The following is a 16,262-nucleotide window of genomic DNA, read 5'->3' as shown; positions in this document are numbered from 1 at the left end:
CTCCCCCTCTCTCCCTCCCTCCCTCTCCTCTTCCCTCCCACTCTCTAAAAATCAATGAATCAAAATGAAAAGGGAACCCACTGTATGGGAGACCATACTTGCCAATGATAAATCTGATAAAGTGTTAATATCCAAAATATATAAAGTACTCATACAACTCAACAAAAGAAACATAAACAATCCAATTTTAAAATGGGCAAACTGATTAACGGAGTGGATCCAAAGACATGGAAGCATAGAACAGAGTGCAGAATCTCAAAGGGAAGGTGGGGAGGGTGGTTGGGTGACAGGTAATCAACCAAAGACCTTGCTTGCATAAGTCATGGACACAGACAATAAGGGGTGGGGGGGGAGCGGAAGTAGGCAGGAGGGAGTCAATGGGGGAAAAAGAGGGACATATGTAATACTTTCAACAATAAATAATTATTTTTTAAAATGGGCAGAAGACATGAATAGACATTTCTCCAAAGAGGACATACAAGAGACATGAAAAAATGCTCAAAGTCACTAATTATCAGAGAAATGCAAATTAAAACCACAATGAGGTATCACCTGTCAGAATGGCTATCACCAAAAAGTCAACAAACAAAAAGTGCTAGTGAAAATGTGAAGAAAAGGGAACACTAGTTCAATGCTGGTGGGAATGCAGATTCCTGCAGCCACTATGGAAAACAGTATGGGGTTCCCTCAAAATACTAAAAATGGAACTTTCATTTGACCCAGTAATCCCACTTCTGGGAATATATCATAAAAACCCCAAAAACACCCATCACAAAGAATATATGTACCCCGCCCTACTGGTTTGGCTCAGTGGATAGAGCGTCGGCCTGGGGACTCAAGGGTCCCAGGTTCGATTCCGGTCAAGGGCATGTATCTTGGTTGCGGGCACATCCCCAGTAGGGGGTGTGCAAGAGGCAGCTGGTTGATGTTTCTCTCTCATCGATGTTTCTGACTCTCTATCCCTCTCCCTTCCTCTCTGTAAAAAATCAATAAAATATATTTTTAAAAAAGAATATATGTACCCCTATGTTCATAGCAGCTTATTTACAATAACTAAGATTTGGAAACAGCCCAAGTGCCCATCAGTAGATAAATGGATAAAAAAGCTGTGAGACATTTACACTATGGAATACTATGCAGCTATAAAAAAGAGGGATCTCTTAACCTTTGAGACAGCAGGATGGACCTGGAAAATATTATGTTAAGTGAAATAAACCAAACTGAGAAAGACAAATATTACATAATCTCACTTATTTGTGGAATCTAATGAACAAAATGAATTGACTAATAAAATAAGACCCGAAGGTCCAGTTCTGGTGGCTCAGTGGATTGAGCATCGTTCCATGGACCAAGAGGTCCCAGGTTCAATTTCCAGTCAGGGCACATATCCAGATTGTGGACTCAATCCCCAGTAAGGGGCATGTAGGAGGCAGCTAATCAATGAGTCTCTCTCATCATTGATGTTTCTATCTCTCTCTCCCTCTTTCTTCCTCTCTGGAATCAATAAAAATATTTTTTTAAAAAGACCCAAAGCATGGATGCATAGAACATACTGACATACCTTGAAGAGGGGATGGGGGGACAAGAGATAAACCAAAGAACTTATATACTTAGAACTTATATACTTACTAGGGGCCCGGTGCACGAAGATTCGTGCACGGGGGGGGGTGGGTCCCTCAGCCCGACCTGCACCCTCTCCAATCTGGGAACCCTCAGGGGAGCCCTCTCCAATCTGGGAATTTCTGTCTGTCTTTGCAGTCACATGAGCGAATTGTCTGAGACCCCAACCCAGTTTGGTTTGTTGCTCACTGAATAATAGAGGCTTTTCTTTTTCTTTGCTTCATTGGTGAAGATTTCCTGGAAGTTTTAGGATATCTTCCCTTTAATTTTTCCTAGACACTCTGATTTTACTTATGTCTCTCACCTTTGCTTTCCCTCCATCCCCCACCGCAACAGTAACTTGCTCCAGGCTCACTTTGCTCTAGTGTCTAGGACAGTGGTTGGCAAACTCATTAGTCAACAGAGCCAAATATCAACAGTACAACGATTGAAATTTCTTTTGAGAGCCAAATTTTTTAAACTTAAACTTCTCCGAACGCCACTTCTTCAAAATAGACTCGCCCAGGCCATGGTATTTTGTGGAAGAGTCACACTCAAGGGGCCAAAGAGCCGCATGTGGCTCACGACCCGTGGTCGGCAAACTGCGGCTTGTGAGCCACATGAGGCTCTTTGGCCCCTTGAGTGTGGCTCTTCCACAAAATACCACGGCTTGCCAAAACCGGTTTGGCTCAGTGGATAGAGCATCAGCCTGCGGACTGAAAGGTCCCAGGTTTGATTCCGGTCAAGGGCATGTACCTTGGTTGCAGGCACATCCCCAGTAGGAGGTGTGCAGGAGGCAGCTGATCGATGTTTCTCTCTCATCGATGTTTCTAACTCTCTATCCCTCTCCCTTCCTCTCTGTAAAATATTAATAAAATATATATTAAAAAAAAAATACCACGGCCTGAGCGAGTCTATTTTGAATAAGTGGCGTTAGAAGAAGTTTAAAATATTTGGCTCTCAAAAGAAATTTCAATCATTGTACTGTTGATATTTGGCTGTTGACTAATGAGTTAGCCGACCACTGTCCTAGACTAAAGAGTTTGCCGTCCACTGGTCTAGGAGATCCATCTGCCACCAGAACTATGATTCCCAGCATTCCTGGTGCTCCCCGTGCTCTGGGCTTCCACTTCCAGTCCTGGGGCTGCCACCAGAACTACTATTCCCAGAATTCCTGGTGCTCTCCTCGCTCTGGGTTTTCCCTTGCTGCTCTGTCTCCGTCCCATGGCCTCCCACTCTGCCAAGTCCTCCAAACTGCCAGCTCTCACTCTCTGCTATCCATCTGGCGGCTTGGGGATCCAAGTTCCCTAAGCCACTCCACTCTCCGCCTGACTCCTGATTGGCTGGTGATCGTAGCAGAGGTATGGTCAATTTACATGTTTCTCTTTTATTATATAGGACAAGAGGCCCAGTGCACAACATCCGTGCACGCGGGGAGCAGGCCTAAGCTGGCGGTCAGACATGCCCCGAGCAGGCCTAAGCCAGCACTCAAATATCCCCCGAGGGGTCCTTAGTGCTGCCCAGCCGTGATCCCAGCTTCTGGCTGAGTGGCACTCCCACTGTGGGAGCACACTGACCACCAGGGGGCAGCTCCTGCATTGAGCGTCTGCCCCCATGGTGGTCAGCGTGTGTCATAGTGACAGCCGTTCCCCCGTTCGATTTGCATATTAGGAATTTATTATATAGGAGGATATGCATAGCTCATGGACGTGGGCAATAGGGCAGTGAAGGCCTGTGGGGGTGGGTGGGGGCTGGGAGGAGGGAAGAAGGGGGGAATGAGAGATATTTGTAATATTATCAACAATAAAAAATATATTAAAATTAATGGGAAAAATATCTTCAGGTAGGATTAACAAAACAAAACCAAAAAAAACTAGGGGAATAAAATTATGTTCATATTTTCTACCCATTTCTTTGAAAATTTTTATTTTATTTAGTTATATCTATTCTCATTCAAAAAGTTTAATTGCTAAAGGATAGTTTGATCTCTTCTCTCATTGTTAAATATTTTTAATGATTTTTTATTTTTCAGTTACAGCTGACATACAATATTATATCAGTTTCAGGTATATAACAGTGATTAGACATTTATGTAACTTAAAAAATGATCACCCCAATAAATCTAGTACCCATCTGACACCATACATAATTACATTGACGATATTCCCTATGCTATACTTTACATCCCCATGATTATTTTATAACTACCAACTTATACTTCTTAACTCCTTCACCTTTTCCCCCTATTCCTTGAATGCCCTCCCATCTGACCATCATCATATGTTCTTTGTATTTCTGAGTCTGTTTGTTTGGTTTATTCATTTATTTTGTTATTTAGATTCCACATATAAGTAAAATCATATGACATTCATCTTTCTCTTGTCTGACCTATTTTATTCAGAACAATACCCTCTAGGTTAATCCATGTTGTTGCAGATGGCAGGATTTCATTTTTTGTGTGTGGCTGAGTTATATTGCATTGTACATATGTACCACATCTTCTTTATCCATTCATTTACTGATGAACAACACTTCAGTGGTTTCCATATCTTGGCTATTATAAATAATCCTGCAATGAACATAAAGATGCATTTGTCCTTTCGAATTAGTGTTCTGAATTTCTTTGGATAAATACCCAGAAGTGGAATTGCTGGATTTTTTTTTGTCACTTGTTAAAGCTTTTGTTTTAAAGTTTATTTTGTCTGGTTTAAGTCTACGTTGACATTTTTTGTGTTTTTCCATTGTCATGAAATATCTTTTTTCAGACCTTTACTTTCAGTCTATCTGTGTCTTTTGTTCTAAAGTCTCTTATAGACAACATATGTAAGGGACTGTGTTCTTATCCATTTAGCCACCCTATGTCTTTTAATTGGAGCATTTAATCATTTAAATTTTAAGTGACTGTTGGTAGAGCCCTGGCCAGGTAGCTCAGTTGACTGGAGCATTGTCCTGATATGCCAAGGCTGAGGATTAGATCTGTTGGGGCACATACAAGCGGCAACCAACAGATGCATAAATAAGTATAGCAACAAATCAAAGTTTCTCTCTCTCTCTCTCTCTCTCTCTCTCTCTCTCTCTCTCTCTCTCTCTCCCCCTCTCTCCCTCCCTCCCTCTCCTCTTCCCTCCCACTCTCTAAAAATCAATGAATCAAAATGAAAAGGGAACCCACTGTATGGGAGACCATACTTGCCAATGATAAATCTGATAAAGTGTTAATATCCAAAATATATAAAGTACTCATACAACTCAACAAAAGAAACATAAACAATCCAATTTTAAAATGGGCAAACTGATTAACGGAGTGGATCCAAAGACATGGAAGCATAGAACAGAGTGCAGAATCTCAAAGGGAAGGTGGGGAGGGTGGTTGGGTGACAGGTAATCAACCAAAGACCTTGCTTGCATAAGTCATGGACACAGACAATAAGGGGTGGGGGGGGAGCGGAAGTAGGCAGGAGGGAGTCAATGGGGGAAAAAGAGGGACATATGTAATACTTTCAACAATAAATAATTATTTTTTAAAATGGGCAGAAGACATGAATAGACATTTCTCCAAAGAGGACATACAAGAGACATGAAAAAATGCTCAAAGTCACTAATTATCAGAGAAATGCAAATTAAAACCACAATGAGGTATCACCTGTCAGAATGGCTATCACCAAAAAGTCAACAAACAAAAAGTGCTAGTGAAAATGTGAAGAAAAGGGAACACTAGTTCAATGCTGGTGGGAATGCAGATTCCTGCAGCCACTATGGAAAACAGTATGGGGTTCCCTCAAAATACTAAAAATGGAACTTTCATTTGACCCAGTAATCCCACTTCTGGGAATATATCATAAAAACCCCAAAAACACCCATCACAAAGAATATATGTACCCCGCCCTACTGGTTTGGCTCAGTGGATAGAGCGTCGGCCTGGGGACTCAAGGGTCCCAGGTTCGATTCCGGTCAAGGGCATGTATCTTGGTTGCGGGCACATCCCCAGTAGGGGGTGTGCAAGAGGCAGCTGGTTGATGTTTCTCTCTCATCGATGTTTCTGACTCTCTATCCCTCTCCCTTCCTCTCTGTAAAAAATCAATAAAATATATTTTTAAAAAAGAATATATGTACCCCTATGTTCATAGCAGCTTATTTACAATAACTAAGATTTGGAAACAGCCCAAGTGCCCATCAGTAGATAAATGGATAAAAAAGCTGTGAGACATTTACACTATGGAATACTATGCAGCTATAAAAAAGAGGGATCTCTTAACCTTTGAGACAGCAGGATGGACCTGGAAAATATTATGTTAAGTGAAATAAACCAAACTGAGAAAGACAAATATTACATAATCTCACTTATTTGTGGAATCTAATGAACAAAATGAATTGACTAATAAAATAAGACCCGAAGGTCCAGTTCTGGTGGCTCAGTGGATTGAGCATCGTTCCATGGACCAAGAGGTCCCAGGTTCAATTTCCAGTCAGGGCACATATCCAGATTGTGGACTCAATCCCCAGTAAGGGGCATGTAGGAGGCAGCTAATCAATGAGTCTCTCTCATCATTGATGTTTCTATCTCTCTCTCCCTCTTTCTTCCTCTCTGGAATCAATAAAAATATTTTTTTAAAAAGACCCAAAGCATGGATGCATAGAACATACTGACATACCTTGAAGAGGGGATGGGGGGACAAGAGATAAACCAAAGAACTTATATACTTAGAACTTATATACTTACTAGGGGCCCGGTGCACGAAGATTCGTGCACGGGGGGGGGTGGGTCCCTCAGCCCGACCTGCACCCTCTCCAATCTGGGAACCCTCAGGGGAGCCCTCTCCAATCTGGGAATTTCTGTCTGTCTTTGCAGTCACATGAGCGAATTGTCTGAGACCCCAACCCAGTTTGGTTTGTTGCTCACTGAATAATAGAGGCTTTTCTTTTTCTTTGCTTCATTGGTGAAGATTTCCTGGAAGTTTTAGGATATCTTCCCTTTAATTTTTCCTAGACACTCTGATTTTACTTATGTCTCTCACCTTTGCTTTCCCTCCATCCCCCACCGCAACAGTAACTTGCTCCAGGCTCACTTTGCTCTAGTGTCTAGGACAGTGGTTGGCAAACTCATTAGTCAACAGAGCCAAATATCAACAGTACAACGATTGAAATTTCTTTTGAGAGCCAAATTTTTTAAACTTAAACTTCTCCGAACGCCACTTCTTCAAAATAGACTCGCCCAGGCCATGGTATTTTGTGGAAGAGTCACACTCAAGGGGCCAAAGAGCCGCATGTGGCTCACGACCCGTGGTCGGCAAACTGCGGCTTGTGAGCCACATGAGGCTCTTTGGCCCCTTGAGTGTGGCTCTTCCACAAAATACCACGGCTTGCCAAAACCGGTTTGGCTCAGTGGATAGAGCATCAGCCTGCGGACTGAAAGGTCCCAGGTTTGATTCCGGTCAAGGGCATGTACCTTGGTTGCAGGCACATCCCCAGTAGGAGGTGTGCAGGAGGCAGCTGATCGATGTTTCTCTCTCATCGATGTTTCTAACTCTCTATCCCTCTCCCTTCCTCTCTGTAAAATATTAATAAAATATATATTAAAAAAAAAATACCACGGCCTGAGCGAGTCTATTTTGAATAAGTGGCGTTAGAAGAAGTTTAAAATATTTGGCTCTCAAAAGAAATTTCAATCATTGTACTGTTGATATTTGGCTGTTGACTAATGAGTTAGCCGACCACTGTCCTAGACTAAAGAGTTTGCCGTCCACTGGTCTAGGAGATCCATCTGCCACCAGAACTATGATTCCCAGCATTCCTGGTGCTCCCCGTGCTCTGGGCTTCCACTTCCAGTCCTGGGGCTGCCACCAGAACTACTATTCCCAGAATTCCTGGTGCTCTCCTCGCTCTGGGTTTTCCCTTGCTGCTCTGTCTCCGTCCCATGGCCTCCCACTCTGCCAAGTCCTCCAAACTGCCAGCTCTCACTCTCTGCTATCCATCTGGCGGCTTGGGGATCCAAGTTCCCTAAGCCACTCCACTCTCCGCCTGACTCCTGATTGGCTGGTGATCGTAGCAGAGGTATGGTCAATTTACATGTTTCTCTTTTATTATATAGGACAAGAGGCCCAGTGCACAACATCCGTGCACGCGGGGAGCAGGCCTAAGCTGGCGGTCAGACATGCCCCGAGCAGGCCTAAGCCAGCACTCAAATATCCCCCGAGGGGTCCTTAGTGCTGCCCAGCCGTGATCCCAGCTTCTGGCTGAGTGGCACTCCCACTGTGGGAGCACACTGACCACCAGGGGGCAGCTCCTGCATTGAGCGTCTGCCCCCATGGTGGTCAGCGTGTGTCATAGTGACAGCCGTTCCCCCGTTCGATTTGCATATTAGGAATTTATTATATAGGAGGATATGCATAGCTCATGGACGTGGGCAATAGGGCAGTGAAGGCCTGTGGGGGTGGGTGGGGGCTGGGAGGAGGGAAGAAGGGGGGAATGAGAGATATTTGTAATATTATCAACAATAAAAAATATATTAAAATTAATGGGAAAAATATCTTCAGGTAGGATTAACAAAACAAAACCAAAAAAAACTAGGGGAATAAAATTATGTTCATATTTTCTACCCATTTCTTTGAAAATTTTTATTTTATTTAGTTATATCTATTCTCATTCAAAAAGTTTAATTGCTAAAGGATAGTTTGATCTCTTCTCTCATTGTTAAATATTTTTAATGATTTTTTATTTTTCAGTTACAGCTGACATACAATATTATATCAGTTTCAGGTATATAACAGTGATTAGACATTTATGTAACTTAAAAAATGATCACCCCAATAAATCTAGTACCCATCTGACACCATACATAATTACATTGACGATATTCCCTATGCTATACTTTACATCCCCATGATTATTTTATAACTACCAACTTATACTTCTTAACTCCTTCACCTTTTCCCCCTATTCCTTGAATGCCCTCCCATCTGACCATCATCATATGTTCTTTGTATTTCTGAGTCTGTTTGTTTGGTTTATTCATTTATTTTGTTATTTAGATTCCACATATAAGTAAAATCATATGACATTCATCTTTCTCTTGTCTGACCTATTTTATTCAGAACAATACCCTCTAGGTTAATCCATGTTGTTGCAGATGGCAGGATTTCATTTTTTGTGTGTGGCTGAGTTATATTGCATTGTACATATGTACCACATCTTCTTTATCCATTCATTTACTGATGAACAACACTTCAGTGGTTTCCATATCTTGGCTATTATAAATAATCCTGCAATGAACATAAAGATGCATTTGTCCTTTCGAATTAGTGTTCTGAATTTCTTTGGATAAATACCCAGAAGTGGAATTGCTGGATTTTTTTTTGTCACTTGTTAAAGCTTTTGTTTTAAAGTTTATTTTGTCTGGTTTAAGTCTACGTTGACATTTTTTGTGTTTTTCCATTGTCATGAAATATCTTTTTTCAGACCTTTACTTTCAGTCTATCTGTGTCTTTTGTTCTAAAGTCTCTTATAGACAACATATGTAAGGGACTGTGTTCTTATCCATTTAGCCACCCTATGTCTTTTAATTGGAGCATTTAATCATTTAAATTTTAAGTGACTGTTGGTAGAGCCCTGGCCAGGTAGCTCAGTTGACTGGAGCATTGTCCTGATATGCCAAGGCTGAGGATTAGATCTGTTGGGGCACATACAAGCGGCAACCAACAGATGCATAAATAAGTATAGCAACAAATCAAAGTTTCTCTCTTTCTCTCTCTCTCCCCATCTTCCTGTCTCTCAAAAAATGAATAAATTAAAAAATATTAAAGTAATTGTCAGTAGATATGTAGTTACTGCCATTTTATTGTTCATATTTTCTCTTTATTTTCTTCTTCAAAAAGTCCCTTTACAAAACAATATGATACTGGTATTAAAACAAGTCTAGTGAAAAGTGGAACAGAATAAAGAGCCCAGATATAAACCTGCACATTTATGGTAAAGTGTGTTGAGGGGAGGAGGGGGTGTCCCATTTAACACTTCTTATAATGCTGGCTTGTTGGGGTTAATTTCAACTTTTTCTTGTTTGGGAAGCTCTTTATCCTTCGATTCTAAATTATAGCTTTGCTGTGCAGAGTAATCTTGGTTGTGGATCCTTGCTTTTCATCACTTTGACTATTTCATGCCATCTCTTCTGGCCTGCAAAGTTTCTGTTCAGAAATCAGCTGACAATCTTACAGGAGCTCCCCTGTAGGTAAGCAACTACTTTTCTCTTACAGCTTTTAAGATTCTTTGTCCTTAACTTTTTCCATTTTAATTATGATGTGTCTTGGTGTGGGCTTCTTTGGGTTCATCTTGTTTGGGACTCTCTAAGCTTCTTGGACTTGCATGCTTATTTCCTTTGCCAAGTTAGGGACTTTTTAGTTAGCATTTCTTCAAATAGGTTTTCAATTCCTCGCTCTCTCTCTCTTCTTCTACCCCTATGATGTGATTGTTGGTATGCTTGATGTTGTTCCAGAGGCTCCTTAAACTATCCTCTTTTTTTTTTTTTCTGTTCTGATTGGTGTTTTCTGTTTCCTTACCTTCCAAATTGCTGATTCGATCCTCTGCTTCATCTAATCTTCTATTTGTATGAAAAAGCCACTGGAAATGGCTTAGGTGGGCCTGAAAGTTGGGTGTGGCTGGGTGAATAGTGTTATCCACACTGATGGAGACTCAAATATGGCACCCACCTGCCAGCTGGGGGGTGTGGGGGGCAGGTGAGGGCTCGGCAAAAGAACAGTATGCCAGAGTGATCTATAAAAAATGTAAATCTGATGTTACTCCCTGCTTAAAAGCATTCAATGGTTTTCAACACAAATGAAATCCAAAGTCCCTTATTATAACTCCCTATATGGTCTGCTTCAAGGCTTCTCCCCAACCTCATTTCTGTCATTGTGCCTCTTAATCACCACACTCTAGCCACACTGGTCTTATTTTTGTTTTTCAGTCTGCTAAGCTCTTTCCCATATCAGGACCTCCAGATGTCCTTCCATCCTTTTGGGATACCTGTTCACTTCCATTCATTCTTTTTTTTTTTTTTTAAATATATATGCATATATGTTTTTATTGATTTTAGAGTGAGAGGAAGGGAGAGGGCTAGAGAGAGTGAAACACCCATGAAACACCTATGGGCTGCCTCCTGTACCCCCCCTACTGGAGATCAAACCCAAAACCCAGGTATGTGTCCTGACCAAGAATCCAACCTGAGACCACCTCTGGGTGCATGTTCAACCAATTGAACCCCACCAGCCAGGTCTCCATTCATTCTTCACTTGACTGACTTCTACTCATCTTTTACTTCATATCAGCATCAAGATTCCACATTTGCTTTCTTTACCTGGCACATTATTGATACCCAGTAAATAATCACTTCTATTTTCTATTATCCAGCAAAACAAACAACAAAAAACCCAAGGGTGTTTGAGTTACACAAAGGAACATAATTATATGTTTTTCTGTCTTTTTAAATATTTTTATTGATTTTTAAGAGAGAGGAAGGAAGAGGGAGGGAAGGAGGGAGGAGAGGGGGAGAGAGGGAGGGAGGGAGGGAGGGAGAGAGAGAAACATCATGTGAGAGAGAAACATCATGTGAGAGAGAAACATGAGAGAGAAAGAGAGAGAGAGAGAGAAACATCATGTGAGAGAGAAACATCATGTGAGAGAGAAACATGATTGTAGTGGTACACACTCCAAGAAGGATCAACCGCAACTCAGGTATCTGCCCTGACCAGGAACCAAACCATAACCTTTCCGTGCACTGGATGACACAACATAGGGCATAATTATGTTTAAATCAAGGAACTAAAGAGCATTCAAAAAATATTTTTAAATCTGAATGTTTTCAAAACCCATATGCAAAACTTTAAGAACTCTCAAGAAAAAAAAGCAAAAACTTTCAATATGACACAGAGAAAAGACCATGAGAAAAACATGTGAAGATACATGGCCAACAACAAGCCAAGGGGAAAATGCTACCATCAAAGGAGATTTTTAAATGAACCGAGAACAAAACTTTGTTACAAGTGTTTATTCTTAAGAGAAGATAATTGAAAACTCTTGGAATCATTTTTCTCTGCCCCATCTTTTGCTTTAAGAAAAGATGGGGAGGAAGCTGAATCAAAACTTTAACTGCAGGCAGTCAATAACTTGAAAATATCTGTTATTTCTGCCCCCCCCCCCCCCCAAAAAAAGAAAGCTTTCGTGGCAGATTATCCAAATTATTACAGCACGTTTCGGTTCAATTTCATTTAAAAGGAAAGAAAGAATAGGGGATCGGAGGCAGAAAAATGGAAAGCAACTATTTACTTGCTTCCTTCACATCTATGGCAAGGAGGTCTCCCCCACTGAATCTCTACCCCCGAATGTCCGGCACTGAACAATGCCTGATGGATTCTCTAGCAAAAATTCCACGCAGTCAACTCGACAAGCCAAGATCCCCATCACGCTCATGTCATGCCCCTGCTTCACCGTCAGCCCTTTACTCTCAGCGATGCCCCTGATTCCTTCTTGCCCCCAGAACTCAAGTTGGTCTAATCGCTTCCCTGCAACGATCCCTTAGGAGAAACTGCTTCCAAGAAAAGCAAATGGCACAGACGCGGGAGGAGGGGGAAATGGGGGATGGGCTGGACGCCGGGACTCACCTGGGGTTGCACCGTGCTCGAAAGGGAAAACATCTCCTTCGGGCCCTCAGCGACCTCACCCGCCTGCTGAAACTGCCCGTCCGTCCACGCCAGGCAGGGAGGCGCTGAGCCCTTTTCCTCCCTCCCCTTACCCGCACTCTTCCTACGAACTGAAAATGGCTTCCCCTCCCTACAGCTGCGGCATCGATAATCTGCCCCGGAAAGCAAAGCTCTAACGCAACAGTACTTCCGGGGCAGGGGAGCACCGCCCCCGCCAGACCTTTGTCAGCCCTCGGCCTCCCATTGGCGTTTCTGCCAGTGCTACTGGCCCCCGAAAGTAGTTGATGTTCATATTGAATAGTACATTTACTAACCCCGAAAGCTTCTTTGACTGTATTTTTCTTTTTCTTAGGGACCGGCCTCCACCCTGTTAAACCTTTCTATAGCTTCCTTATGCAATGTATTTTGTCCCGACTGAAACAGAATGAGCTGTAAGGTCTTTTGTTACAAGTTTTTTATGTTTTCACAATAAGTAGAAAATTCTGACTCTTGATCTTAATCTGTTTCAATCAGGCAAATTACATCCTGTTAAAATGTCTGATTACACCACGCGATTCCTGCTCTTCCAGTTTCTCTACATCTACCATTTCACTAGCCACCATTTTCCAGAACAAACCCCACCGGTTTACATTTCAGGGGGGGAGAAGGGGGAACTGGGGTAGGTCGCGAAGGAGTTTTTTAAAATGCAGGAAGTCGGGATTCCAACAGCCTCCTTTGAAGGTCGCGAGTTAACTCTTCAAATCCCGCGATTCATCAGCAGGTACCCGTTGTCCCTTTTCTTGTTTGTAGCACCGCCTACCCACCCCCTCTCATTACAAATAAAGTGGGCAGTGGTCACTGCCTGGAGTAGTGTGTGGTTGGTTGGAGAAATTCCCAGCGTCCCCGCCCTCACTCCCATTGGATCCTTCGGCGTCTACAAAGGGGAAATGACTGATATGGGGCTGCGCTGGGCTGGACTAGGCGAGCGCGGCGGCGTGGTGACGTCACGGCTGCGGCCGGCGTGGGCGGAGCCTTACTTTGAACCCAGTTGGCGGGAGCGGTGGCTGGGGCTGGGGCTTTGGCGGCGGCAGCAGGCTTCAATCTGGGCTGGCCTGCAATGGAGTCCACCGCGGGGAGCGAGAAGGAGAGTGGAAGAGGCGCAGCTACAGGGAAATGCGTGAATAGGATCTCGGTGCCAAGACCTCCCTCCATTGAGGACTTCACCATAGTGAAGCCCATTAGCCGTGGCGCCTTTGGGAAGGTGTATCTAGGACAGAAAGGCGGCAAGTTGTATGCAGTCAAGGTAAGTCCTTATTTCTGCCCCCTGAATTAGGCAGGCCCCGGGGCCGCTGGAGCAACTAGATTGGGTGGCCCGAAAGGTTTGCTGACGCCTGCACTGACCGCTGCGAGCAGACTTCTCACCTGGGTGACATCAGCCCAGGGCAAGTTGGTTGTCTCAACTCTGCCCCACCCTTCTCTTCACACCGCGATTGCTTACACCAGAACTTCTGAATCCTTTATACTGATTTGGCCTTTACAAGGATTAAGTTTGAAACTTTAAATTTGAAAGTTATTTTCCAAATTATGTTTTAATTCCATCCGTTTGATATAGATTAATGTCTGACCTATATAGCGAGAAGATCTCATTAAACAACATCATTTTTTACCATTAAACCTTCCATTATAAGTCTAGAATGTATTTTTATTTAAAGATAAACTGAAATATGTCCTAAATCAGCCTTTTATCCTTGCAGCAGTATATAGCATTCCAAAAGCATTCAAGAGCTTTCAATGTATTTAAAGTTGTTCCAGTCATTCTTGGTTATCCAATCTCATAGTTTCAGATTACTCACATTTCAGCAGTTAGTGTACATGATAAAGGGAAGGAGAGAGCTGTATGACTAGCAGGAGAAAGTTTCAACTTTCTATTGGACATTGCTATATAAATGTCTAGCAGGCATCTCCATATTGTACTTGCCTAACTTTGACCACTCCTCTCCACTAACTGCCTAACCTCTGAACCTCCTGTATTCCCTCTCCATTTAATACCACCACCATTATCCCTGTCATAACCTTGTGTCATTTAACTTTCCTCTGTTTCAACTGTGTATCCTATCTTCTCAAGAAGCCTTGTCAATTTTGTCTAACATTCTTATTACCCCTTCCATTCCATTCCATTCCATTCCATTCCATTCCATTCCATTCCATTCCATTCCATTCCATTCCCAAGTCTGCCCTTCATTTTGTCTTCCTCCTTTAATTCATTCTCTTTCTTTATTCCTTCCTTCTTAAAGTAGAATTTGGTTTTTTAGTAAATTAAAGATTGGGTAACCATCACCACAACCCAATTTTAGAACATTTCTATCACCCCAAAAAGATCTCTCCTGCCCATCTGCAGTGCCACCCCTTTTACCCTCCTCCCAGGTAACCAACAATCTACTTTCTATCTCTATAGGTTTGTCTTTTCTAGACATTGCATATAACTAGAATCATATAATATACAGTCTTTGGTTTCTATTCTCTTGACATATTTTTGAGTTTCAACAGGCCTTCATTTCCATACCTAATCTACTAGAATAGCCCCCTAACTGGAATAACTTTTTTTTTCATCCATTCCTTAGGCTGTGCATACAAGCTAAAGTCCACACTCGTTAGAAAAGCATTCATTTTAAAAAAGAAAGAAAGAAAAGAAAAAATAAAAAACATTTCTGCTTCATTCTGGCTCTAAACCTCCACTTGTATCTTCCACATATCCTGTGTTCCAGTCACTCCAGACAATTGACTAGTCCCTGAATTTTGCATTTTGTCTTCCTTCTGAGCTTATCTTTATTCTGGTCCCTTAAGTGCTTTTCTTCTACCCTTCCCTGCTCTTCTCCACCTATGTTATTTATGTATTAAGGTTTATTTTAGCCTCCCCTTCAAACCTTCCCTGACCTTTCAGACCCATCCCATTGAAATGAACTCTTCCTTGCTTCCTATGTTCCCAAGATGCTTTGCTTTTCCTTCTACTGTACTTTCTAAACAGTCATTATCCGTTGTTGAAATGAAACCAATTCATTTTTCAGTATTTATTGAGCATCCCTTCATTTGTAAGATCTGGGCACAGTGGTGATCAAAACAAACCTGCCTTGCCCTGACTGGTTTGGCTCAGCGAATAGAGCGTCAGCCTGCAGACTGAAGGGTCCCAGGTTCGATTCCAGTCAAGGGCATGTACCTTGGTTGCGGGCACATTCCCAGTAGGAGGTGTGCCGGAGGCGGCTGATAGATGTTTCTCTCTCATCGATGTTTCTTAACTCTCTATCCCTCTCCCTTCCTCTCTGTAAAAAATCAATAAAATATATTAAAAAAAAAAAAAAAAAAAACCTGCCTTCATGGAATTTCCAATCAAATGGAATGATAGATTACAAACTGGCTTTGTCAGTTTCCCATAGTTTTCTTATGGTAAGGATCTAAGGTTAGAGTTGACAATGTAGTCATGATTTTATTAAATACCTCATCTTCTTTTCCTTGAGATAGTCCTGAAACTTGATCTCAATGTTACTGACTATTTATTTAGGGCTCTGCATTTAATGTAGATTATAGTTTTGTCTCTCTACTAGTTACTTTGAAACTTGAAAAAAGTAGTGTTTTGTTTTGTGGTGTTTTTTTGTTTGTTTTTTGTAAGGCAGCATTTGAGACTAAGTTTCAGTAGTTCTAACCATTATTAAGATTTTATTTTCTAGGCAAACTTCCTACATTCTTTCTCTTTCTGGTTCTATTGCCATCCATCAAAGAATCAGAAAGTAAAAAATATATACAGGGTGTCCCAAAAAAATATATACACACACTTTTGAACAATTATAAAGGCAGTGTTTATTAAGATACATTTCATTTTCAAAATTGAGCTCTTAGCTGTTAAAGTGTGTATACATTTGGCGGGGGCGGGGGGGGGGAGAACACCTTGTAATTAGTTACTATTTCTCTGTGCCTAGGTTCCTGGTTATCTGGGAGCTATTAGGA

The 16,262-nt window shown here is 41.9% G+C and overlaps 2 protein-coding genes across 3 annotated transcripts in view; one reads left to right on the top strand and one right to left on the bottom strand.

Annotated features, from left to right (window-relative positions):
- The window catches only part of YME1L1 (YME1 like 1 ATPase), a 76,755-nt gene extending 64,292 nt beyond the window's left edge, over nucleotides 1-12,463 (bottom strand). The window contains exon 1 of one of the 2 annotated variants that reach the window (XM_080688323.1): nucleotides 12,246-12,463. In XM_080688323.1, coding sequence (XP_080544449.1) covers nucleotides 12,246-12,278 — 33 coding nt within the window. In that variant the 5' untranslated portion in view covers nucleotides 12,279-12,463. The remainder of the gene's footprint in view (nucleotides 1-12,245) is intronic. The other variant, XM_080688324.1, reaches the window with a different exon arrangement.
- An 846-nt stretch (nucleotides 12,464-13,309) lies between these two features.
- MASTL (microtubule associated serine/threonine kinase like) overlaps nucleotides 13,310-16,262 on the top strand; it is a gene marked incomplete at its 3' end in the record, with an annotated part of 40,591 nt that continues 37,638 nt past the window's right edge. The window contains exon 1 of the mRNA XM_080649328.1: nucleotides 13,310-13,566. Within this exon, the coding sequence (XP_080505454.1) occupies nucleotides 13,381-13,566 (186 nt within the window). The 5' untranslated portion in view covers nucleotides 13,310-13,380. The remainder of the gene's footprint in view (nucleotides 13,567-16,262) is intronic.

The sequence above is a fragment of the Plecotus auritus genome (genome assembly GCF_963455305.1).
Source record: "Plecotus auritus genome assembly, chromosome: 1".
Lineage (NCBI taxonomy): Eukaryota > Metazoa > Chordata > Mammalia > Chiroptera > Vespertilionidae > Plecotus > Plecotus auritus.
This window is presented reverse-complemented; position numbering and strand designations above follow the sequence as displayed.